The sequence below is a fragment of the Aspergillus alliaceus genome (assembly GCF_009176365.1).
Source record: "Aspergillus alliaceus strain CBS 536.65 unplaced genomic scaffold BDW43scaffold_51, whole genome shotgun sequence".
Classification (NCBI taxonomy): Eukaryota; Fungi; Ascomycota; class Eurotiomycetes; order Eurotiales; family Aspergillaceae; genus Aspergillus; species Aspergillus alliaceus.
The window spans coordinates 224,255-248,838 of record NW_022474734.1 but is presented as its reverse complement, the minus strand read 5'-3'; the positions used below and the strand labels follow the sequence as shown (position 1 = coordinate 248,838).

Sequence of the window (24,584 nt, the reverse complement as noted above, 5' to 3'; positions counted from 1 at the left end):
CACGGGAGCTGGCGTAAGTTTAGGTGAACATCAAGGTAAGCAAGTGCCTGTGGTACATCTTTTCCGGTAGAGCACCTACCACTCTTACTAATATGCCCAACTAGACTCATATAGGAAATATAATGCGCTGTCTACGGATCCTGTTTGAACCGTATCATTGGTGCCGGTGGGTTGACCTCGTATTTCACCCCAGAGTCCCACAGCGTGATCCAGGCAGATAAAATGATCTTCCTCCCTATGGCGTTGAGGTCCTGAAATATTTTATCAGCACCCAAAGCGCATTTTGTTACTAGAAAAGTAATGGCACGAATTGTTGGAGGGTCCAAAGGGTGCCACGCGTGTCGGAAGCGCAAGAAACGTGTACGTTGCTATTTAATCCCGAGTCTATTTCAGTGTTACTGAGCAGCGAATATAGTGTGATGAGCGACGACCGTCCTGCGGACAATGTTTGTCGCGAAACGCTTCCTGTCCAGGTTACGTGCGTGAGGCCAAATTCATCCTTGTATCCTATCATGACAGCAGGAGAGCGGCTTCAAGGTGTAGTTCCGACACTGAAGCTCAATCCGACCGTCAAGAAATTGACAAGCGTCCGAGCGATCGAGTCGCAAACCGTACGTGTAGCAGTGGTCTATCTTCTGAGGCTCCGAGCCTTCAACGTTCGGCGGTTGCGTATTACTGTAGCTCCTATTTCCACAACGTGATCCAGGCAGGGCTGGATGTTTTTGGAAAGTCAAGCTACATAGATTGGATGTGGCTTACCCCGGAGCTTGATGTCGAGGAGCCAAGTTTAAGAGCGGCCTTGCTCGCACTGGGAACGGCCAGGATGGGTCGTGTCTCCAATGACCCTCGATTGACCCGGCTGAGTGCCGAATCATATTCGCAGTCCTTAAGGCATCTTCGCAAAACCATCCTGAACAGAGCCTTGGGTCTCCGAGACGAGGCTCTAGCAAGCATGATGTTCTTGGCTATCTACGAGGTAGCCCCCCCCCCCCCCCCCTCCCCCCCTAACTGGATGAAATTCGTGCTTAGATTAGGCATAGATTCTAGAAGGATCATCGAACAGAGGGCTGGGCTGGGCGAGTCATACGCACGGCGCTATGTCGCTGGTACACTCTCAAGGGCTCGAGATGGAATGGTCTGAGGCGAGACATAGACTGTTTAATGGGTTGCGCCTCTCCGCAGTAAGCTCTTTCCTACCACTATCGGGCCCCAACGGCTAACCCAATGATTCTAGATAATTCACAGTATTGGAACACGAAAGCCCACATACCTTGGGACACCAGAATGGACATCTATCCCATGGAGAAAGGGTAAGAAACAACCGAAGCAATACTTATTCGACTTGATGGCCGAGATCCCGGCTCTACTGGAAGCAATGGACTCCGTCAACGTCACATCGGATATTTCCCAAAGTTTAGCAAGGTTACACGAAGTTTGCGAGAGGTATATGTATCTAGCCCAACGGCTATACGCCTGGTATGAGACATATATGACCGATCACCCCAGCAAGGGGCATTGGGAGCAGCCATCGAGGCTTCCCTCAGTATCCCCAAATGAGAGGAGTCCTCCGACATGTATTGGTTTCCCCGACCATGACACAGGCCATATCCACTTGCTGTATTGGACATCTCACGTTCTCCTCTTTAGCAACATTGGCATGGTATACGAGAGTTGTGTGACGAATGCTCCCCATGGCGCCCACATTTCGCTACCCCCATTCCCCTGTGACATTCAGGAGATGCATGGCATGGCATTGAACATTGCCAGATCCGCGGAATACTTTCTCGATCCCAAGGCGATTTCGTTGGGGGCCTGTATTATCTCGTTCCCTGCATCGATTGCCTTTGGGTACTTTGAATATTACAACCTTCCGGAATGCGACTGGTTCCGCCAGATCTTTCGCTATATCAAGACGTTTGGTATCGATGTGGAGGGTTTCCTTGATGCAGTGGCGTCTGAAACTAGTTTGCAACTCGTACTATGTTAATTTCGAGGTCATGGGTATGGTTACAAAGGTGGATTCTCCTCTCGCCGTGAAGGCCAGATGGGCCGAGCCTGGCGACCAAGCCAGTCGACAAAATGGGATGTCTTGATTCGAACCATGCGAAACTGCATGATCGACGGCTTCTCGGATTGTCCTGTCTATGAACAACTTCAGTAAGCGAATTGCCCACCGTTTCGGTGGAGGAGGCTTGCACAGGGCTAACATTGCCGCACAGATACTCCGGCGGCAGTCGCGCAGTCGGATTGTTCCATTACCTTCTCTCCAGAGACGATGGATTGATGCGACAAGTGATGATCAATTTTGCTGCTTCAGCCACCTTCGAGGGTCTCACACAGTCCCGTTTCCAGTCGCATGTCCCGCAGCTCATTACCGGCTTCTCGCTTTATTGGGCCCTCCAGGTGTGCGATCACGATCTCTACTTTGGCGGCACCCAATTTGCGCGCTCATTCCTCCCCCGGATTGACGGGGTACTGGACTTCTTCGATTCGCACATTGACAGGTTGGGTCTGGTCAGCGGTCTCCCCGACGATGTGTGGCAATATGTTGACTGTGTGACCACCTGGGGTGCGACGGAGGAGTACCCGGACAAAGGGATGCCCAGCTCCGGTCGCATATCTAACCGGCATACATATTGCAGCATGCTCTACGCGTATGTCCTGCAACAGGTTGCGCGGCTGGTGCATAACATTGGGCGACCGGGTTATGCGACCGAGTATGAAACACGAGCGCTAGCTTTGCAACAGGCCATTCGAGCGCACTGTTACGGTGGACGCTTCTTCACCGATTCGACCGCCGATATCGCAGACGACTTATCCTACTCGCAGCACTGCCAGGCCTTCGCAATTATATCCTGGACAGCGCGACCGGACGATCGGGCTCGTCTGCTCACTGAATCGTTCACGGACCCACACTTCTCGAAATGCTCGTGCATGATGCAGTTCTGCGCCCTCCGGGCATTGCGGCTTGCGGGCGACGAGGTGTATGAGAGCTTCTGGCCTCGTCTGTTGGACTCGTGGCGCAAGATGTTAGCCAACAATCTGACCACCTGGGAAGAGGTTGATGTTTGACAGCGGTCCGACTGCCATGCGTGGTCCAGTGTGCCGTGCCCATCTATGAATATTGCACCGAATTGGCCGGCATTCGACCTATCGCGCCGGGATCGACCAAGGTCCTCTTCAAGCCGCGGCTGGGACTCAGTCAGGAGGTGCAGGCCACCATTGCAGCGGGCAAGGACAACATTGCGATCATATCGTGGGCCACGGAACACTAGCGGTGCAAAGAATGTCGAGCTCCGGCTGGCAAAGCCCATAGAAGTCGTCAGCCAGTTGCCAGGAGGTACCGAGCGAGACTATAATCTTGTCGATTATGTACGGCTAGATTCCATGGCTTTACGACATGTCGTCTTGGGGACAAAAGGAACGGGAAAGTAAGCAGAGACTCAGGGAGAGAAAAGGTGTATGCTCGCAAATACCTACCGCAACAATATCAAACCACCCAGAATTGAATTGTTAGTCCTATTCCTTCGTCTACGCGGGACTGAAGACTGTGCGAGGAGAGAGGTCGAGAAAATCCTATATAAATTACACCTGCGCAGACTCACGATGATTCTAAACGCAGAAGGCTCCAAGTGTAGGCCTAGGTTACACGGTTTCTAGAAATGCAAACCAGTTGAATAGCGTGATAGCAACTTTTCTGCATTAGAATCTCTGTTCCAGTGTCAGCTCCTCCTCAGATACAGCACTTCGGGCCGATTTGGAATGCTTCCAATGCGTGTTCATCAAATACTTCGCTGGGTGAACGACATTAAATATTGCAACCGCTGGTACAATGATCGCAGCCTCAAACACATAGTAGTTCCACTCGTGCAGATTGAGGTAGCCGTGGTCGCCTTGACCAAACTCGACCAAGCGATACACGGAACGGGCCTAGATGGTTCACGTCAGTTGAGTGCTCTGGCTCTGGTCGAAAGATACATACATACGAAGATAAGTATGCAGGAAACGTTGATGCAGAGTAGTAACTGTCTCCAGCTAGTCTCCGAGCGTACTATCGCAGAGTTTCTGCTGATAAAGTGGAATCTTATGCTGATAATAATGAAGAAGCCAAAGCTGACGATTTGAACGATTAGGCCGGCTTTGGCGATGTTATAACCGAGTCGAATGGTCGAAGGTGTTTTGGAGATGGCACAGACGCCCCCGATCAATTGAATCACCAGGGCGAGAATGTCACAGGTGACAAAGATAGGGGTCATAAACCGAGGCGTCACCCACAGGGTGCGCATATTGATATACTCTGGCCGGCAAGCGTGCATAATGATTCGACTCTAGCACGCCGGCGTTAACTCAGGACATGCGAAGACGAAACAAGAAACAAGACATAGGCACTTTACCATCGACATGTAACATGCTGCTGCCATCACCGTCGGAGCAAGGAAAACTAGCAGATATTGGGCGTCAAATGACCCTAGAATCGCTTAGCATTACCAGAGGCACATATAAGCTTCCCTGAACATATCACCTTCATCGTACTCATGGTAGGCCGAATAGGAGCGTGAAATGTACCCAGTTGCCTCCACTGTTCACTAGTTAGTTTCAATCGCCATGACGTTTTATATTCAGAATGAAGGCGATATAGGGTTAGGCACGCACTAAGGGATGCAACCACCATTGGCAGCCAGTACCAGCATCTCCACCAAAAGTACTCGATTATAGTCACCATAGCACTAATACCGTATAAAACGGCAAAGACAATGGCCGCGGCCTTGCTTGGGTCGTACGGGTATTGTTTCATGGGCGACATTCTGCGAAAGATGTATATCAAAACTTGGGTCAAGTTAGAACTAAAAGTCAGAGCTGCACGATATAGGAAGAGTCACGTCTAACAGTCATAGTCGAGAGTCTCTACAGTATTTATAATTTGTCTCTAGCTACATCTAACTTGGGTTTTGTCCAGCTCAAGCGTGTGAGATGGATGCCTACCAGCTTCATCAGCCATAACTCCGTACAGATGGATAATATTTCTTTTTTTATGATCCACCAGTGCCCCAAAAGGCTTAGCTGGTCTAGCAACTACGAGCGGGCCAATCGGAGGCTCTCAACGCCCGGGATGCACAGCCCCGAATGTAGGACGTCGGGCCGATATCTGGATATTCTTCTGAAGTTGATTACACGCATGTCCAATTATGGCCCCTTGTAAACACACGCCATGGCGTCTGGATTTTCAGTGAAACGGACGAGACGGCGTCATACTGCTGTGCGCACTGGCTGCTATACGTGCAAGTAAGGAAGCCATGAATAAATAGAGGTGTTTTTGGAGCAGCACGCTTACGCTTTTGTAGGATCCGGCGGATCAAATGCGACGAAGCTCGGCCAACCTGTGCTCGGTGTACCTCTACCGGACGCAAGTGTGACGGATATCCTACGGGATCGACTGCGTCTAAAGTAAAGGGAACATTGCAGACCCACTTATCCCTTCAGCCTTTTACCGACGCGGGCGAAGGTATGTCCTTCGATTACTTTTGCCGGCATACAGTGTCCCAACTCTTCGGATACGTGGACACCTCCTCCTTCTGGCGTCATATCATCCTCCAGATGTGCTATAGTGAGCCGGTTGTTAGATATGCGGCGATGTCCCTATCGGACTTGCATCGCAGCTTTGCCGATTCGCTTAACCCTGGTGGCCGGAGCAACAACATGATGAAGAGGGAACGGTCTGCTCTTGTTCACTATTTGTCGGCTCTTTCCCACATGAAATTTATGGTTCGTTCCCAGATCCGATCTATGGATTCTGTTCTGATGGCTTGTCTCCTGTTATCGTCCATCGAGATATTCCAAGGTCGGCACGAAGCAGCGGACGTACACCTGCGTTGCGCCTTACAAGTATCTGGGATGGTAGGAGACACAGGCCTTAGGCTGCAACGATGGCATGCATCAGACACGACTATGATGTCTAATCATCCCATGCTGGGAACCTTGGTGCGCCTGCGATTCCAATGTGACATGTTTCTAAACGTCTCTTCCGCGATCCCACACCATCTGGCTCACGCCGCGCAGCATTTCTCGCCCACAAAACAGAACCAATTCACAAGTCTGAGCGAGGCGAGGGACATCCTTTTCACCCATATCGATCAATTCACAAGGTTGGTCAACCGGACAGTGCTGACACAAATCGCAACAACGCCCGGGGATATCGGCGATCGGCGCAAATACTCCGCAGCCATGGTAGCGAGTGGGGAGCAGCTTCGACAGCTGCAAGTGGAAGGTCTAGCGGACTTGCTGCGATGGGATGGCGCCTATCAAGCATTTCTTGCCCAACACGCCCATGCATTTTCACCATATGAACAACACGCAGCCACTGTTGTGGAACTTTACCGCGATATTTTAAGGATAATGCTCCGACTGGATCACTCGAAAGGGGAGCTGGCACCCGATCCCTTCGAACAGGACTTTGGGCTCCTTCTATCCCGAATACAGATGCTGATAAGCGATCCCACTGAACCTGCCGTTACCCCAGACGGACAACCAGTATTCACCTTAGAGATGGGCCTTGTCCCTCTTCTCTATTCCATCGCCAGCGACTGCCGGGGCCATGCAATACGCCATGCCGCGCTTGCTATCCTCGCAGCATCGCCCCGTCGGGAAGGGACTTGGGATGGCACGGCAGTGTATGAAGTTGCCCGGCGCTGTGTGGCACTTGAAGAAACAAGCCGCCTAGAAGGCGAGATGGCCGCATGTGGTATTCCACAACGCAACCGGATACTAGGCCTAGAGGCTCAGATCGATCTTCTGACTAAGAAAGCTGCAGTCATTCTACACCAGGCCGAACAAAGTCATCATGAGGTGATCCAATGGTGAATATGCATTCTACAAGAAACTCTGAGAATAACAAAGGCCACAATTCAGCCTACTATCTCCTGATGGTACTCAGTCTGTGGTCTTTGTACTCTAACTATCCGAACTCCCGATTTCCAAGAACCACAATGAACCCTCCTTGAGGAACGGACTGCTACCGAAACTGGTGTCTTCGTATACAACGAGAGCTTCATAGCCCAGAGAGTAAGTTACGCTTTAAATTGGCAATCCCACCGGCATGGGCTTAATGATCGGCGCAAAATATGTAAAAACCAGGAACAGCTTAATGTTTCTTCAGTTTTATCTCCTCTCGCCGATCCTATGTTATATTTTGCAGTATTCTCCTTATGTCACCAAACTGAGGTAAATTTTGGGCATTGAACAACTGTAAGGCGAGCACTTTTTAACACAGAGGCACGGGTGAGAAACGGCGTGGTAAGCCCTGGTACCCAAAGCCTATGACCGAGACGATTCAGATAGAACCCATTTATTGAACCGTTAAGAGAAATTCAACCTAGACCAGAGTTACCACGTCCTTTTCTCCTTGAGATGTATGTCTCTAGTATCCTCCGGCCAGCAAAGGCGTTCGCTGCTGACTGTGCGAATGTTGGAACACAAAGTGCCCAATTCTCTCATACACCCTTTCCACTTGCCGTACGATCACTGCTCTTAATACTAAGCCTTCCCAAACAACTAGATTATTATCTTGAATGAGTTGCAGAATTTCACATGTAGCACCCTGCTCTAATTTGTCCTTTTGATCATCGAACTTGACCTGGGCTAAGTATTGCCGGTCATGCCACGTCCTTCATCCGCTTTAGAGCAAAGCTTTCCCATGATCCCACTTGATATCTGTACAGCAAGGCATGTAACGTGAGACCCATCACGGAGATATCACGGCTCTTTGTGATGTCATAGGTCGATAGATCGACCAAATGTCTGCGTTGCGGAGTTTCAAATTTTAAGAGGCCATCCAAGGACGCCTGACTCCAACTTGGTGTTTGGAAACGCTTTTAATGAACATCCTCACAGGTGGGCTCATTGATCCTTTGTGGTATGTTCTCACGCCCGTTCGTCAGAGCCGGCTACCTGCCAATTCAGACTCTGTGGTAAGGTCTGCCAGAAATGGCCAACAAGATATCGATGGTTCAGGGCGGTTCCGACTCGGGCTGCAATGGTGGACATTGCAACCGATTTGTCTCGCTCAGGATAGGTAAGATCACGATCCGTATATTCCCTGAGTACAACCCCCAATAGTCTCGCATTGGATGAATCATATATCACACAGCATTATAGCCAGTGGACAACTTTTCAGATATTGTGAAGAGATGTAAGCCGGAGAACAACCCCGCACGGTAAATATCCAAGAGGCTGAGCAAATAAGCCCTCATACTGGGCTGTGTAGCATGGAAGGGATTCTTTCATGGTAGTATCTCGAGTTCCACCCATATATATATTGTTGCCTAATAATTAGGATATCACCCTGTCAATAGACTAACACATTGAATAAACAAGCAATGACCCATAATACCCACCAGAGAGACACTGAACTGTCAAGGAATACATACGAGTGACCTAAGCCGAAGACGGTGCCCGAAGCGCCACCTTTTAACTGGAAACGGCTCCCGAAAGAAAAATTAGGGATTCTTCCTGCAACAGTCACTAATCATTGGACTTATTCCGTAAGACGTGCCAATCCATCTTTAAAGGATTATCTCTGCTTTTCTCGAACGCCCTTTCTCTGTCTGCTGTTTCTCTCCTAGAGATTGACGGTAGTCTTGACTCTCCGCTGGTCTATTCTTGTAGATATCATATATATCTACTTACTATTTCTCTATCTCCCCCTGTCTCAGAATGCAAACAGCGCGACTGGAGCTTGTCCGTCTGACCATGGAGCATGTGGCTGGGTACCACGCCATTTGGTCCGATCCAGTGGCCACCCGATGGAGCGCTCACGGTCCGTGCAAAACGGTGGAAGACTCGCGAGCATGGATGTCTGGCTTGTTACTCGACAAAAGTCCAATGGGAGAGAATTATGCGGTCTTGCTCCGGAAGGATATCGAGGCGGACAGCATCGTGAATCGGTTCAAGTGTGACACTAGGGATACTGACCGGCATGATGTCTTGGTCCATGGAGGCTTTATCGGCTGGGTCGGAACTTGGAAAACGGACCCAGTCCCAGAAGTGGGCATGATTTTTCACCGATCGACCTGGGGCCTGGGCTTCGCAACGGAAGCATTGGCAGCATTTACACAACTGTTTTGGACATATAAGCCCCAATTCAATGTTCTGGAGGCATACTGCGATATCGAAAATGAGGCATCCATCAATGTCTTGCGTAAATGCGGCTTTCAGCTGGTCGAGGTGGCCAAAGGCGATTATGTCCTCCCTTGGATGACCCCGTCGACACGAGATACGATGCAATTTCGCTTGCAAAGAGCGGGCAACTAGGAGGAGGGATGCGACCAACTATGTGGAATTTGTTGATAATGCCCTTTCTTTCTCCTGGCTACTACTGCGCTGGAGCTGTGCCCCCTCCTTTCCAAAAAGAGTCTCCGATCTATCTGATGGATCCAGGGGCTACTTGAGGGGGAGGGGGGGAGATGATTTGAAGGTCAAAAGAATGGCCCTTTGTCATTAGCCCCATATGTATTAGATTGTCTAGTCCGTATTGGTCTAAGCCTATATAGATAAATTAGCCTAGACATGATTCTGGCTCGTATGGGACCACGCCGCAATAGCCGGCTGTGGATCCCCGTGGGAGGATCAATAAATTTAGTTTTTCAATAGATCATTGCTGGACCCTTTGACCTTTCGCGCTAAGCTATGATTACGGAGAAAATTTAGGTTCGAGTTTGGAGTTCAGTAATCATATCGACACTAGTCTCACCCAAGCTGCTACGCTCTCTTGCTAACATATCGCCATTGTACAAATTGTGTAAAGAAAAGGACAACCGCTTGGCATATTGTAACAACATTCGAGTATCTATGAAAAGATTCTCATTTCCTCTAGCATCCACCAATTAGGGGTTCAACTTTGCTAAAGGTTCCTTCTGGATGCCAAGCCGACGACCTGTTGCTAATTCTACGCGATGTTACGTTGGCTGCGGTGGTTATGAAGGGCAAGATTATAAGTACTGCAGGTTGAAAAGGCTGAGGACCGTTGGTGGTCGCTTGTCCAGGTTGTGTTGGCTTGATGGTGAGCCCTTCGTCTGAACCCAGTCATTCTTTTGTCGACGCTCATTACGATTCCCATTCTTTCGTTTAATAAATAACCCTTATTTGTCGAACTCAGCATGCACCAAGTATACTCGCTCCTTGCAGGGCTTCTGTTTGTCTCACTCTCGCGAGCATTCAGCCTAGACGCCACCACCAAACACTGGAACTACACGACGAATAACTTGGCGAGTACTACCTCTCAAAGGTGTAAGGATGCATACAGCGCGGATATCGCTTGCGATTCTTACTTGCTTCAGCTGGTGAATGCAAATGAAGAACGCCACTTCTTAGACGACATGGAACCGGAGAACTTCACCCAGACCTGCACTGCCGCCTGTCATTCGTCCTTGACTAAGTATATTGCAAACGTCAGAGTGGCATGCACAGAGCGCGACGACGCCGCAGTGAGTTCCTTGGGTTTTCTGGGCAAGGAAGGAACCGAGAATGTGCCCGTCCAGACCATCGGGCACATTTTGGAGTACCATTTGATGCGGTCCTGTGCGAAAGAGGAGTATGTTGTCACCAAGAGTGTCTATCCTAGTGTACCTCCTCCACTAACGGTCAATCAGGGATGGCAGTAACTGCTACCTTACTCAAAGTGGTGTTCTTCCCTCGGACTTTTCTTGCACCTGGAACTGCGCTCTCGCCTACTACTGGAATAGGCATTTCTATCCCTACAGCTATTGGAGCCTTGGCGATTCCCGTATCGTTGAATTGGACGACGATGGCAATGAAACCAAAATCGGAAACAGTATGTTGCTTACCACTGGGCATAGTGATATCATGGATACGGATGGTTGGAAGACTATCCAAAACTGTGGGTTTGGAAACTCAACCAAACCACCGTTTGACATCGGGCTGTCAGGTAAGGTGGAAGAGAACAGTGTTACATCCGTATCAAAGTTCTCTAACGAGACGGACACCTCTGGGGGTTCGACGACCAGCACCGCTACAAGTACGGGGTCCGGGGCTTCCTCAAGTACACCAAGTCCCACACAAACAGGTGCAGCTGGTCGGTCGTTCTATGTTTCTTTCTGCTATCTTGCCACACTCGCGGCAGTTGGGCTTTGCACGATCCTGTAGCTTCGAGTAGAAGCATGAATCATGGAGTGGATCTCTCTGTTGTCCGATGATCTGGGTCCACTGTAGTAAAAAATCTTGGCCAGAGTTATATTTACCATAGCGGCCAGTGCTAGATGTTCATCGAGGGCTTATATGCCCTCGACTATTCGAAAAAAAACCAAGGCGGGGAGATACCTACTAAATTACTCTTTTGTATTAGCACGGGCTCTTCTCCCTCGTAGAGCTGAGCATAGAAATGCTCGGACAAGCGATACGAACTAAGGACCTTGTGAATTAGATTATTTATCACAGTCTCATATACATGTGGCACCTTCGTGCGCTGGAGGCCCGCGACATAAGAACATCAACATTAAATTATATACAATGTGATGGCATCGTCCGAAAAAAGTCAGGACTTCGTATAGACTGCCATTATTGAGCAACCCTCCCTGACTGGGACTTCCACCACTGGGTTATGGGTTTCAAAAGATCTACTGGCAGAGACCCGTCTCTCGGTAGGTAAAAAGAAAAATAGGAAGCAAAGGAAAGGGAAAGAAATAGCTTAGGAAGGTATCTCATCGTGTAAATCCGCTCTCATGAGCGCTCATTGTCAAGCAGGAGCTGCGTCGCTTCGCTCCAGCCAGAGGCATTCACCATTTCCATCACGGTTTTGCCAGTTTCATCTCGCTTCCCCAGATCCACACCGCCTCCTTTCTCGATGAGAACGCGAAGGAGCCTAAGATCTCGGTTCTCAATGGCTTGCATGACCGCGTTCCAGTCGCGGTAGGTCTTGTTCGGATCTGCGCCCTTCTCGAGAAGCAATTCGATCATGGTAAAGTCCCCATCCATACATCGGCGCACCGCTTTAACGATGGGAAGATGCTCACCAGGTGCGTTAGGGTCTGCTCCGGCCTCATCGAGCAAGAATCGCACAATATCCTGGTGGCCCTCGCGCAGCGCGGTCGTCAGGGGCGAGAACACTCCGCCGTTCTTGTACTCCACGCTGGCCCCGGCAGCTAACAACAACTTGATACTGTCGAGTTGATTTGCAATGACGGCCAGTTCCATGACCCCCTTATGCGCCGACAGGTCGGTCACGGCGGGGAGAAGTTGCTGCAAGATCGTGGGGGACCGGACCGCCATACAAACCGGCCAGTCCTGGCCACGCTGGTTGGGGTCCGCCCCATGCGCCAGAAGGAAAGTCAGCAAATCGGCGCGGTCATCTCGAATCGCGGTCGTGAGAGCGGTATGCCCTTGTGCATTCCGGTCGTTTGGGTTCGCACCTCCATGCTCCAAGAGCCATTGTACGGCCTCCGCGTTGTTCATCTGCACCGCCATCTCCACGATGCCGGGCGGTTGGTGGAGGTCTGCGCCCGCGTCGACGAGGTCGGGCAAGAGATGCGTCCGGAAGTGCGTCACGCACTTCCAGGCGGGATATTCGGATGCCATGACGTTGGGATTGGCCCCGTTGGCTAGCAATAGGGCGAAGATGTCCCCGCGGTTGTCGCGAATGGCGGAGCACAGCGGCGTATAAATTCCATCCTTTTTGGAGTTGGGATCAACGCCCGCGTGAAGGAGGATCCGCACAGAATCGATGTTGTTGATGCTAGTTGCCTGCTCCATAATACCAGGGGCCTTTCGCACGTCTGCACCACGAGCCATCAGGATCCGTAGACATGCCGGGCGATAGATGGCTGACCAGAGTACATGCTCCGGTCCAGGGAGATTGGGATTCGCTCCATGATCCAACAGCGTTGTCACAATGGTCACTTGGTCGGCCTGCACTGCTTCAAATAAAGCCGATTTTCCTTCCCTGTTCTTCAAATTCGGATCTGCACCGGCATCCAGGAGCAGATCGACGAGTCGCTGGGGGGCTCTCTTCCGGATGGCCTCAATAAGGACCGTGCTCCTATTTCTCATCTCGTGGTTGGGGTCTCCCCCATGTGCAAGGATGAGATGGACGAGACCAGTCTTCAGGCTCAGGATAGACAATCCGAGGGGGGATTCCAGCTCTGACCCAGCCATGAAGCTTGGATCGGCGCGGTACTTCAATAACATTGTGGCGCCATCCATGAACGATCCTTCCACAGCCGAGAAGAGAGGTGTCTTTCCGTCTCGGTCTGGCGCATTCGGGTTGGCTCCAAAGGCAAGGAGGAGCCGCATGCCCTCAATATCGCGATGAAGTATAGCTTCATTAAGCGGATGAGTATTCTCTCCCATATCCGGGGATACGCCACTATCCAATAGTTGTTCCATTAACTGATGGTTTCTCGCCCGAACCGCGGATACCAAAGCGCTCTGCAAATGGCCCACGCTTGCAGCACTCGTATTGCTAGGCGTTCGACGCGGCATGTTAGGTAAGTCACGCTTCCGGTAGGTTGATATACCCGGTAGGAAAGAGGTATGATCCGTCTCCCCTTCTTGGGCGAGTGTGGACGCTGACGAGCTCTGGAGCCGTTGACGGTCTTCGGCTTTGGTCGTTGTGATATGACTTCTGATATGAGATAAATCCAAGTCCCGGTCTGTGGATATTGAGAGGGAGTCTAGGGATAAGACAGATGACAGAGTCTCCGGCATTGAGTCGACGGGGGCTCTATGTGAGCTCCCCGCGCCAGTATCTTTGCCAACATCGTCCTGGCTAGATGATGGCTTCGGCGGTACAGGAGGGACTGGGATCGACGGAGGAGGACCCGCAGGCGCGATCTTCACAGCCTGGGACGGCTGCTTCATCTCAGCCATACCCCGTTCGAGAGACTTCGCCTTGTTGATTCCCGTCACTGATCTGCCTTTCGCCATCCGATCGAGGGCTGCTGCAAGTCCTGCGTATCCAACTCCAACAGATTCCTCCGGCTTTGTATCACCGAGAGACCAGTGGAACGCCAGGACACTGATCTGCAACGCCTCCATTGTCTTCTTGAGCGACTCGCGGATTCTGTGCAACTCATTGCTCGGCCGATTCCATCCTTTTTGTAACTTTCCAAATGTCCCACGGTGCTCGTACTGGATCAGCTTGGTCACAATGCGGTCCAGGTGCTGAAAGTCTCGGTATGCCTCGGTGAACTTCTTCTCCACCTCTTGTACGATGATCCGGGGAAGCGGTCGCTTGGCCGTGGTCGACTCGCTGAGGCCAGCTTCAATGGTCCATAGGGAACGACAGGTATCGAGAAAGACTTTGGAGAGATCGCCAAAGCCATCCGGGATGTCATGGACGGTGCTTAGGTAGTCTAGCATCCGCACAGATATACGGTTTCCCAGCAGGGTTGCCTGGGCGGAAATTGCGAAGACGGCATCCTCCGGGGTAGGAGCCATGATACTGTGAGATCGAAGTGTTTCGCCTGTCAGCAGTGGGGATGGGTCTTTCTTTTACGATTATGGGGGTCAGTTTCAGTTCACGGAGGTTTTTGTTTCTTTTCGAAAGAGATGCCGACGTCGAGGTTTGCAGAGTAATAAATTTCAGTGAGCGTGCAGCGTCGCACACGATACCAACAAGACCCCAACCAAAGCAACCAACCCTCCTGACCGGCTACGATTGGCCTGAAGCCGAAGTCTTATTGGATGCCATCCAATTGCTCCGTTCGGGAAAGTGGGCCACGGAACCATGTGTTTAGCCAAACAATCGGGGGTTCTTAGGTGGTCCCTCAGCTTTACAGCTTTAGCCATGATGATCCTTGTGCCTGGAGCTAACCAAGATCTTGGGTCATTGGGACGCCCCCATCCTCGCTTCATGTAATTTTATTTCTCAAAAGTTGGTGAAACTGGGCCAAAGTTTGACCCCCTCCCCCCCGGCGCACGACCAATTCAGAATCCACTGTCTTCCCCGTGCATGAATTGTCCGAACTGTCTGCATAAGGTATATAATAAAAAGAGATATAGAGAGCGTGTACCTTCTGTCAGTCTGTCAGACGCCAGCAGATCACGGTTCTCGCTCCACTTCCGGTACTCCCCTTCACCTCCCGGCATACATATCTTCACAAGGTCAGAGATGGTTTTCCATTTTTTTTTTCTGGTTAATGTGGATTCAAAATACCATCAGCCTTGGTAATCGACAATTCGAAAGGATTGGAAAGCCTCAGAAAAGCCATGGATTGGATTTGGAGGAGACGATGCCAAGGGAAGGTTTTGGCGAACGCCTTTTAGGGTTTCTTGGCACGTGTTCTCGACTTCGAATCGGAAAATCTCGTCCGACGCCGTCGATTATGGGTTATGGTTGCGAAAGATTGGCTACTGGGGCGAAAAGAAATCGACAAAAGCCGTTGATTGCGGTGGAGACCTGAATAATACGATCATGGCCGACTCCATATCCCCCCTTCATTCAACCCTCCCGCTTCTATGCGCTATTTATTTTAGAATTTGTCGGGACTTGGGTATAGAGTTTTTTCTTCTCCCCTCTTTTTTCTTCTGTTTTTTCTTAATTCTTATTTTTAAGCCTATCGCTATTGAACCATGTCTTTCTTCTGATCTACGAGATCCCCTTTCTTACTTCATCACTCCCAACCTCGTGGAAATCTCGGAAGAGAACCAAAGATGAACTCCGGAACGAGTGAAACTAGGGCAATGGCTAGCGGTAAGCCCTAGACCTCAAACCGCTCTTGATGGCGTGAGATCGGCATTGACAAGCCCTGGCCTGGTCTCACTAATGTGGGAAGAAAAAAAAAAGGAGAATCCAAGCCCTTCTACCCAGTAGCGAAACCTTTCGTCTCTCTCCATGTATAAGATTAACAAGGCGATCTCATCCTGCGCTTATCCTTGTTTCAGACTTAGAAGGCTTCACCCACCTCTTTGTGCTCTTATTTAAGTTCCAATAACTCTAACCACCCTCAATCCCTTTTGGAAGAAAAAAAAATCTTCCCTTTGGTCAAGTACCTCATGAATTAGAACACTCAGGGTAACATTGCTGCCCCCGGATCTAATTATTCGGTTGGCTCTACGTGGTACGGGCTATCTAAACGAAGAATAGTTTATATACCCATGAGAATTTGCCACGAGGTGCGGAGTAGGGCCCATCGATCTGTCGTAATACAGTAGTCTATATTCGAAAGGATCCCGTTTGCCTCTTGATCCAATCATGCCCGCTAGTACTATACCCACAAGCCCCCATTATTTCCAGGTGTGATCAGCTCCTGCAGGAGACTTTTAGGTATTGACCACAAGCGAGATAAGCAACCCAAGGAAGAACTCCTTATATTCCATTGATTTGACAGACTAGATAATACTAGGCAAATATTCTCTAGAAAATGCGGGATTCTCCACCGGAGGTGGGTCACTATGCAAAATGAGAGTTGCTGCAGGCCGCAGCACCTTCTCATGATCAAACATAGTCGCGATTATATTCGGTCCCTGTCTCAAGTTCACGCCAGTATCTGCAGTTCCTTTCGAGACTGGTTGGTGGTTCAGATAGCATGTTCGTGGAAAACGACCGGCAGCTGGTCGATCATCTCCAACGGACAGGCTGCAGCACCCCGTCAACTTTAGTGCGGACTGTAGATGCGGAAATGGCCGCTAATCAGTCGACTCAAAGCCTCTTGCTGCATAGACCTTACGTACAGGATTTGTAAGTAAAGGGAGAAATGCCCTGGAGATTAAAGGGGTAGTTACGTAGTGTCAGTAATGCCTCGCCATCAAGAGCCTCGTGTGAATATCGTAATCATCCGCATTATATCTCCCTGCTGTTCAACTTTTCTCTTAGTTGCGCCTTGTACGCGCCCCCCTGATCCGCTGTCGGTGGATGATCAAGTATCAGGTTGCCTTGATTCTACTGGTCGCCCCCCTTTTGTTGGCATCTTTCAAATACAAAAGTTAGTTCCTAGGTCGTGCATCACGTAGCATCGAGGGAGGGGGCATTGCGCTCCGTTGTAGGGATCCTGAGTGGTCTAGACCGTGCGCGCATTATACCGGACTTGCAACCTCGGCTGTATCTCAATAGCCCACTACGGTAAAGTCCGTGTGCCCTTTAACTTAGCAGCCAGTCTGCCCTTAGCAAAGGACTGCCCGAGATGACGCCTAAAGGTATGGACATCAAAAGGCCAGCAGGTCGATCGTGATATTACCCAACACCGCTTAGACCGTCATCGAGACGGCGGGCTGTAGCAAACAAATAAATAATTCCCGTAAATATATTTGCTCGCACTATGAACTCTTTAATGAAGAGGTATATTCTGTCATTGTTCAACAGCCGCGCTCTGAGATGGCTTTCCCGAGTGGAAATTAACTCTCGGAAAATATGAAAGGATTGTCATCAAAAAATAAAAATATATCTTGCAAGGTTGCAACCCGAATAGATAGTCTGGGAATCTAGATGCTTCCCACAGTAAATAAGACAACATAACATAATCTCCACCAAACCCGCCTCAGACCTGAGCGATAGTACCGATTTAAGCCTTCGAAGCCCAAATTAATTGGCTTTCCTCAAGTCCCGAACACGAAGTCCTCGTCCAAAGGGGTTTAACTCATGTCTTCTTGCTAAGACGGGACTTGCCGAGATCCGAATGCCGAATACGACCTTGGACTCGATCTATATTTGCCAAGGTGTGTCGACGATAAGGGGTGAAGCCCTGCCTCTTCTCGGCGTGACCCTTTCTTATTTATCAAGTACGAGGGTGCGAATTTGTCCAGCCTTTCAACTGGAAGTCCTAGTCGTTGACGGTACCAGAACAATCGGTAGCGATGTTGTGCACCACTTTAACTACTCGAGCTGTCTGAGAGGTCCTGCGGCGTGACCATGCAGCCAAGGTGGCCTCTTACCCCAGATCATTGACTAATACCGAAGCGAGTGACATATCATCCATCCCAAATACCAGTTGGAGGGTCTCCTTCTATGCTTCTAGAATTTTTTTCAAAGCATGCTAAGGATGATCTACATCTGTGTCATCGAGTAACCCTGCCAAAAACTATATATCCCAGTCGCAATGGTGCAGCGTCGTGCAAGCTCTACAGTAATTTAGCGGTCATCCTCTCTGGCTATAGATTATGTAGTACGGATCCCGATTTATTCGATCTCAGCCGAGGTGTATCGATCGAGGTAGGTAAGACAAGTGTCATGCTGTGGAACACAACAGATGTTCCTACGATATAACTGAAACAGTCGACAAAGAGATAATAGCATCACTGATATAGTGCAGTGACCATGACTCAGTAAGCTCCCCTTGCAGAGTCGCTATAGCCATAGCCATGATCTATTGGTTGCTAGCAATACAACCATCATCTGCCAACATTGGAACCGGTGTCGCGGCTTTACAGGACGTGAAACTACAATGACGCCAGCAGATCTGGTCTCAGGTGGGCTGAAGTTGAGATTGGCTGCGTCTAGCTGATTCCCACAGCGCAGTAATTCGTACGTTAGTTTCAGATTGATCAGGATCCTCCGGGGCAGAGTGGTTGATTGGTATGAATGGCCGTACTGCACTTTAACACTGGCGGCACGACTGCAGATTATTATCAGAGTGGTTAAGATCATTAGTGGAAGAGGCATGGCCGCTATTTGGGTACAGGCCCGATTTGATAGGAAGATCTGGATTTCTTCGAAACAAGCCAACATGTGGAAATTGTCCTCGCGTTTCTTGTAGGATTTCACCTAGACTAGGTGGCATACAAACTTCTTAAACATGACATGAAAACTTCACTAGCTTCATTGACAGAAGTGAGCATGTAGACAGCAGAGAGGGGTCATAGAGCAGTATACGTTAGATCATATTATCCAACAAATGGCTTCACTTCTCCGTCCCCTGTGCGAAGGGACCTAAACACCCCATGTAGTCTATAGACTCTGTTTACCCCTAGTCTCAATCGATAGCAGACACATGGCGACGGAGGAGACAGTAACAGCGCACTAGAGACATAAATGGGGGCACTAGTGTTCACATCACCGGCATAAATCGTGACAATCGGTGCATAAAGTCCGGCAATCCGATTCAGACAACTAGCGATACCTGTGGCTGTGCCTCGGTTGGGGCAGGAAAGACCTCGGGGGTATAGGCATACAACACACCGTATATAATCACCTGGAAGAAAGACTCCAGAGTGGAACAGACCAGTTGAGTATTGGAGGTATTTGCGGCAGTAAAGCAAAACAGGAGGATACCTGTGATCAAAGTGGAGATGGACATTGTACCCTTCCGACCAACATATTTGATACCAACGACGCCTGTGATGGCATAGTTGCGATACGTCTCATATGTGGAGGCTGACGTGCTTAGATACTGTGGGAGGGACGCGTCGAACAGAGTATAGCCCATGCCAATCGTGGCCCAGCAAAACCAGATAAGAATTGCTAAACTGTATTATACGTTAATGTATAACAGAACTAGCAGCAGAGGGCATACTGGTGATCCTGAGTCGCTTTGTCGCGAACAGTGGCCCGATCTGCAGGACGGAAAATTTCGACAGAGACCTGGCGACAATCTGCTTCAAGGAGAGCGTCTGTTCCTTTATCTTTTCCGGATATCCGCCAATCTAATCCAAAATATCTGTTGTCAGCCAGGTTTTCGCCTTATTCCGATAGGCAATACCCTGAACCGCGGCAACGGCCTCGTCCTGACGGCCTTTGGCAACCAGGAATTTAGGTGATTCGTACAGTGTAAAGAAGAAGCGACAGATTAACATATCAAATATGATGGCGCCGAGAGAAAGAACGAGATATCTCCTGCCTATATTGTCTGCCTTCGTACAGCTGGAGGCCTCAGAACAGGAAAAGTTCAGAATGAATGCCCACGCAAGCAAGCTACTGGAAAGTTAGTTCGATTCCTACATTGTTTCCGGAGCTAGACAGACCTGGTAACCAAGTTCCCTACGGACCAGAACACAGTTAGCAGCTCAAAGGTTGCCTGACGCAAAGGGTAGAAATTCAAGAAATATTGCAGCATCTACCGGCATATTTCCACCTACACCCAATCCTAAGCAAGCATGTAGAGCGCAGGTACTACACTCCGATCAGCAATCCCGAGATCAAACACATGTACTCATCTTAAACCCACCTTATCCAGGTAGGACCGCCACCTGCCGCCAGGCCAAATACGCCACACAAGAACAACGTGATATTGAATACCGGTCGACGTCCAATGAGACCTGAGGCAAGCCCCCGGAAAGTGGCCCCAATGATGAGGCCCACGAACAAGGCGCACGTGGTGAAACGGACCTGGGACTTGGAGACCCCGAATTCTAGAGATAGCAGGGTGAGGGTCGAGGCCACTCCCTGCGCATTGCCAAGTTAGCTTGACGGTGCTGGTTTAGCACAAGAGCGATGACGATCGAGCAGTCTCGCCTGCAGCCAGAGGATATGTGCTCACAAGAGCGATGACGATCGAGCAGTCTCGCCTGCAGCCAGAGGATATGTGCTCATTGAGTTAGCCCTCACTCGACTTTCATGAATTGGGGATCTCTCGGCTCACTTGTCGGCGATCCAGCCAAATCCACGGAGAAAAAAAGAGCCCCCATTGATAACGGCCCATACCGATAACCTGGATAGCCCTATTGATTAACTTCGCCTTGCCTGTGATGGCCTCCCAGTCAGACATACATTTTGTAGTTTCAAGCAATCAAGAAGTAGGATGTCACATATGGGAAAGATGCAGCGGGATGGGTACAAAGGGTCCGTCTTGCGATTCGCAAGCTTTAGATCTGTATTAAGAGGCTAATTGAGATTTGCAGATTGCAGCAAGATACGACGGAATGAACGTACAATTGTAGACCGAGTCATGGCCCGAAGCGGCAAGAGGAGACTCAACTTCCGCGCGAAGACCCTCCAGGGTTGGCGTATAAAACTGAGACATGGGACTGACACCCTTTTCCTGACGATCCAAGCTATGCATGTTAGATTCTGTATCAGATCCAGGCTTGCGCTCAGCGTTGACGATCGGATTAGAAGGTGCAGGGGGTGAGGGGCGAGGGGCATTACGACATCGAGGAAGCTTTGCCGGTCTCTGCGCCAGAATGGGAGAATCCAATTGGGCATGTTGATGAGGCGTTAGATGTTGCAAATAGGGTTACAGCTTGGGGTGAGTCGCGTGGCACGCTTTCTGGGAATGAGGTGATAATCTATACGCCGCTTGGGTTGATAGACTTCAAAGTTCTAGTACAGTGCAGAATGCCTTGCGTTGGGGCTAATCCGGGCGCTTGGCCGTTAAAGCTGTTGCTCTTGGGAAACTTCGATTACAGCCTAGATCGTGAGGTAGCAAGTCACAGAATGATGCCGGTACAATGGCTCACACGCCCGCGAGTATCGAAACAAGTCGCAGAGGATGTGTGGCAAGGAGTGATATGTGTGGCGCAATGGGGTTGTCAAGATGGAACAGGTCGCTCTCTGGGATCTGTCGTGGGCGATAGAATAGGGAGCAGCTTTGGGGTCTTTCGGACCTAGAACTGTTATATATTCAGTTTTGCGACTACCATAGGAGAAAGAAATTCGGAAAAATTATGTCTTGTAGTAAATTGGATAATGTCGGACGACTTGCTAGATAGCCAGCCTTTCACCATGCAGGGAATCCAAGCAACGATGGCAGATAGCCACAGGTGCCGTGAAGGTATTGCCTCAAATGTAATGAATTAAGATTCGTGAGATCAGCACCCCTTATGGGATGGGGAAATGAGAGAATTGGGGAAAGAGAAGCCCAGGACAGAGGGGGACGTCTGCAGCCTATATAGTCCATGGTGGTGCAATGGTTTTTCCGATACTATTAGTGAAAACCTGACATAACATCAATGTATAACGAGAAGACCCACCACACTAGGAATGATGCCCAGTGGACTGGCGCTTGCAAATCGGGTTCCATAGGAAACCGCATTCGCCGCATTGTCCAAGGGCATTCCCAAACAACGTTTTTTTTGTCTAGACATTAGTTAGTAGTATCCAGGACGCAACCCCAGGGAGACCACTCTCTCCGGGTGAATCAGGGTGCCTCTTCAAAGACACCTCTTGTATGTAAGCCTGTGGGCAGCTGAAGGTGAAGAAATAGGGCAAGGAAACAGGACCGACATGAGCCGGAGAGAAATGCTTACTTATATGACTTGACATCGTTGGGGTAGAGTTGCTGGGTCTTCGCAACAGACATACATCCCGGGCACAGTGCCACCTAGATACGGCATATTTCTGAATCCCACTGTGAGCAGCTGGGTTGAGAAACATAAAGTATCCGTTTCTCGGCCATAAGAAGTGGTACAGTCGGTGTTGAATATATCGTGAGCTAGGGCACCGTATCCCAAAGAGGAAAGGGAAATGAGAGCACCAAACTTCATCGAGGTTTCGGCCCGCCGATACCCACTTGACACTGGGACGACTAACACAGTATTAGCCGAGCACTCACTTTTTGTTCGACTCAGTTGCCAATTGACATCATCACGGTAAGATATTATTGAATACGCCCATGAAATTACCTAGTATCGCAGCGCCTGACATATGCCAGGAGAATTAACCACCTACAGAAGTATGTGGATTGTTGAATACTATGGTAATCAGACCACATATAAAAGGCCTCATAATTCCCACCTAGGTAGGCCTTCTTGAGAGTTGGGTAAGGATCGTAAATCTGATCGTTGTGATATCATTTCATACAAATACCTTACCAGATATTCTACAGACATGGGCTAATGCGAACCAGGTAGGCACTGTAGTGTCCATTATTATTCATGGTATGCACTACCAGATGCTAGTAGAGCACTCCGATAAATATATAGAGAGCACGTAGTAGTAGGATAAATGCTAATATATGGAGGATATATTTATCTATCTATCTATCTCTTTATGCATTTGCCATGGGAGCACGATGTGGAACAAGAGTAAGGAACACCGTTAACAATGTCTTAACTAGTATCTAATATTAACATGTGTCGATCATACTCACGAATCTACTTATTCCGTTACCATAAGAGCTTTCAAGAACAAAACATCAATGAATTCCTGCTAGCTAGGGTTAAATCGTCATGACTGATATAAAGATAAATACAAAGAAGGAAAGATAACAGAAGGGAGGGAAAGACAGAGGTATCGTGATAAGAGGCATCATGAAGAGACACGCTATCTAGTCGAGAAAGACCAGATTACCGTCCTGGTTCGAGATCCTCTCATCCAACTTCATCCAAGACCGATTCCATCCTCCCTGGCCGTCCGCAAGTTCAGCTTCCAAAACTTTCCCTCCCTCGATTAGTCGCACATTGCGAGCCGATGCCCCAAAGTTCCCACCACGCGCCCAAACGAATTTGCCAAAGTGGTTGGAAAGAACGTTATTCAGCGGAATGGACGATCGACGCATGTGGCCGGAGATGGCACCACAGTGTGCGACCAGGTCATTCCCTTCCAGGCAGATATCCCGGGACGATAGGGAGAAATTCCCACGCATCGGCTCCACTGGCTTGTGGTATTCAGCCGGTGGTGGGCGCGAGTTGAACGGCGGCGGCGGCGGCTGATTTTGATGGGCCATGGCCCATTGCTGCTGCTGCTGTTGCTGCTGCTGTTGAATCTTTCTCCTCTCCTCCTCTTCCTTCTTTTCCTTGTGCTTCCTCATGGCGTCTTGAGCGACCGAGCCAGTCATCGCCCCCCCGATCGCACCCAGGAAGCCGTGATTCACCTTGTGACCGGCGTATGCTCCGGTCGCTCCACCCGCAACTGCACCTAGAAAGCCTCGGTCCTTCTCATCTGGTACCGCATTTGGCGAGTCGGTGGGCTGAGGAGAGTATGGAGGGGGGGCTGGGGGTTGCTGAGCGTAGCCGGGTTGTGGAGAGGGAGAAAATGGTTGCGGAGGGTAGGGGTTGCTTTGGTTCGGTCGCGAATTTTCATACGACGGATACGGCGGCTGTCCCACCGACGGAGCGGATTGATATGATTCACCTCCCGACTGCTGGTAGTAATTGCTGGGTGAAGGCGATGGTTGCGCCCATGGCTGCGGCTGATACGGACTGTGAGGTCTCGGACACTCGGACGGCGCGGGGTAGGACTGGTTGTAGTTGTAGTTGTAGTTATTCTCAGTCGGATTGATACCGGGTGGAGGGTAAGGATAGTAGCCACTGGAGTTCGGAGGGCTGAAGGATTGAGAGGAGAGGTTAGGAGGTCTATTATTTTGCGGTGGATAAGGGTGGTTGTTGTTGTTGTCGTAGCTGGTGGGGGCGTTTTGGTCCCCACTGGCATATTCTCGCATGGTCATGGTAGAGATCAAAGATATGGAGTCTTTCTACGTAAGCTGTTATGGTTTTTAGAAAGAATAGATCCCGAGTGAAGTGTGTCTAGACAGATATATACACATATATGACAGAGGAGAGATGAGCATCCAAAACAACCCCCACTGGTGGCTGTGCAGCCTCACAGGGCTGTGTGCACTGCCACCTTGCTCTGATTGGGCGGAGCGAGGGAATCAAGCCACACCTGAGATGGATCTCCCAAATCAAACCATCTTTCTTTCCAAACAGAGAGACATGCACAGCTAATATCAGTCATTACGAGATTTCTACCTGATCATCTAGTATTG

At 49.8% G+C, this 24,584-nt stretch overlaps 9 protein-coding genes across 9 annotated transcripts; 5 read left to right on the top strand and 4 right to left on the bottom strand.

The window, feature by feature from the left end:
* The first annotated feature begins 255 nt into the window (after positions 1-255).
* BDW43DRAFT_187432 (Zn(II)2Cys6 transcription factor) lies at positions 256-2,235 on the top strand. The gene is made up of 5 exons (XM_032038967.1): positions 256-360; positions 416-976; positions 1,041-1,181; positions 1,235-2,157; positions 2,220-2,235. Exons 1-4 carry the CDS (start codon positions 301-303, stop codon positions 1,985-1,987), a joined length of 1,515 nt encoding a protein of 504 aa, XP_031896466.1. The 5' UTR covers positions 256-300; the 3' UTR covers positions 1,988-2,157; positions 2,220-2,235.
* Positions 1,837-3,267, top strand: BDW43DRAFT_187421 (putative rhamnosidase B). The gene is made up of 2 exons (XM_032038966.1): positions 1,837-2,157; positions 2,220-3,267. The coding sequence occupies exons 1-2, from the start codon at positions 2,045-2,047 to the stop codon at positions 3,070-3,072; spliced, it is 966 nt and encodes a 321-aa protein (XP_031896465.1). The 5' UTR covers positions 1,837-2,044; the 3' UTR covers positions 3,073-3,267.
* A 435-nt stretch (positions 3,268-3,702) lies between these two features.
* On the bottom strand, positions 3,703-4,804 carry BDW43DRAFT_314829 (RTA1 domain-containing protein; the record flags this gene model as incomplete). Its single annotated transcript, XM_032047914.1, has 5 exons — positions 3,703-3,930; positions 3,987-4,328; positions 4,395-4,468; positions 4,523-4,579; positions 4,654-4,804. 5 exons carry the CDS (start codon positions 4,802-4,804, stop codon positions 3,703-3,705), a joined length of 852 nt encoding a protein of 283 aa, XP_031896464.1.
* A 405-nt stretch (positions 4,805-5,209) lies between these two features.
* Positions 5,210-6,858, top strand: BDW43DRAFT_314828 (Zn(II)2Cys6 transcription factor; the record flags this gene model as incomplete). Its single annotated transcript, XM_032047913.1, has 2 exons — positions 5,210-5,283; positions 5,343-6,858. 2 exons carry the CDS (start codon positions 5,210-5,212, stop codon positions 6,856-6,858), a joined length of 1,590 nt encoding a protein of 529 aa, XP_031896463.1.
* A 1,533-nt stretch (positions 6,859-8,391) lies between these two features.
* BDW43DRAFT_187409 (GNAT family N-acetyltransferase) lies at positions 8,392-9,388 on the top strand. Its single transcript, XM_032038965.1, has one exon. The coding sequence runs from the start codon at positions 8,710-8,712 to the stop codon at positions 9,304-9,306; it is 597 nt and encodes a 198-aa protein (XP_031896462.1). The 5' UTR covers positions 8,392-8,709; the 3' UTR covers positions 9,307-9,388.
* Positions 9,389-10,151: 763 nt separating this feature from the next.
* Positions 10,152-11,157, top strand: BDW43DRAFT_303033 (uncharacterized protein; the record flags this gene model as incomplete). Its single annotated transcript, XM_032045356.1, has 3 exons — positions 10,152-10,585; positions 10,644-11,086; positions 11,135-11,157. 3 exons carry the CDS (start codon positions 10,152-10,154, stop codon positions 11,155-11,157), a joined length of 900 nt encoding a protein of 299 aa, XP_031896461.1.
* A 291-nt stretch (positions 11,158-11,448) lies between these two features.
* BDW43DRAFT_187396 (ankyrin repeat domain-containing protein) lies at positions 11,449-14,702 on the bottom strand. Its single transcript, XM_032038964.1, has one exon. It carries the CDS (start codon positions 14,443-14,445, stop codon positions 11,731-11,733), a length of 2,715 nt encoding a protein of 904 aa, XP_031896460.1. The 5' UTR covers positions 14,446-14,702; the 3' UTR covers positions 11,449-11,730.
* A 4,123-nt stretch (positions 14,703-18,825) lies between these two features.
* On the bottom strand, positions 18,826-20,939 carry BDW43DRAFT_303031 (major facilitator superfamily domain-containing protein; the record flags this gene model as incomplete). Its single annotated transcript, XM_032045355.1, has 9 exons — positions 18,826-18,871; positions 18,950-19,073; positions 19,121-19,402; positions 19,455-19,584; positions 19,648-19,852; positions 19,961-20,050; positions 20,106-20,323; positions 20,520-20,620; positions 20,810-20,939. 9 exons carry the CDS (start codon positions 20,937-20,939, stop codon positions 18,826-18,828), a joined length of 1,326 nt encoding a protein of 441 aa, XP_031896459.1.
* Positions 20,940-22,996: 2,057 nt separating this feature from the next.
* Positions 22,997-24,337, bottom strand: BDW43DRAFT_287997 (putative glutamine-serine-proline rich protein). Its single transcript, XM_032043226.1, has one exon. The coding sequence runs from the start codon at positions 24,261-24,263 to the stop codon at positions 23,145-23,147; it is 1,119 nt and encodes a 372-aa protein (XP_031896458.1). The 5' UTR covers positions 24,264-24,337; the 3' UTR covers positions 22,997-23,144.
* Positions 24,338-24,584: the final 247 nt, after the last annotated feature.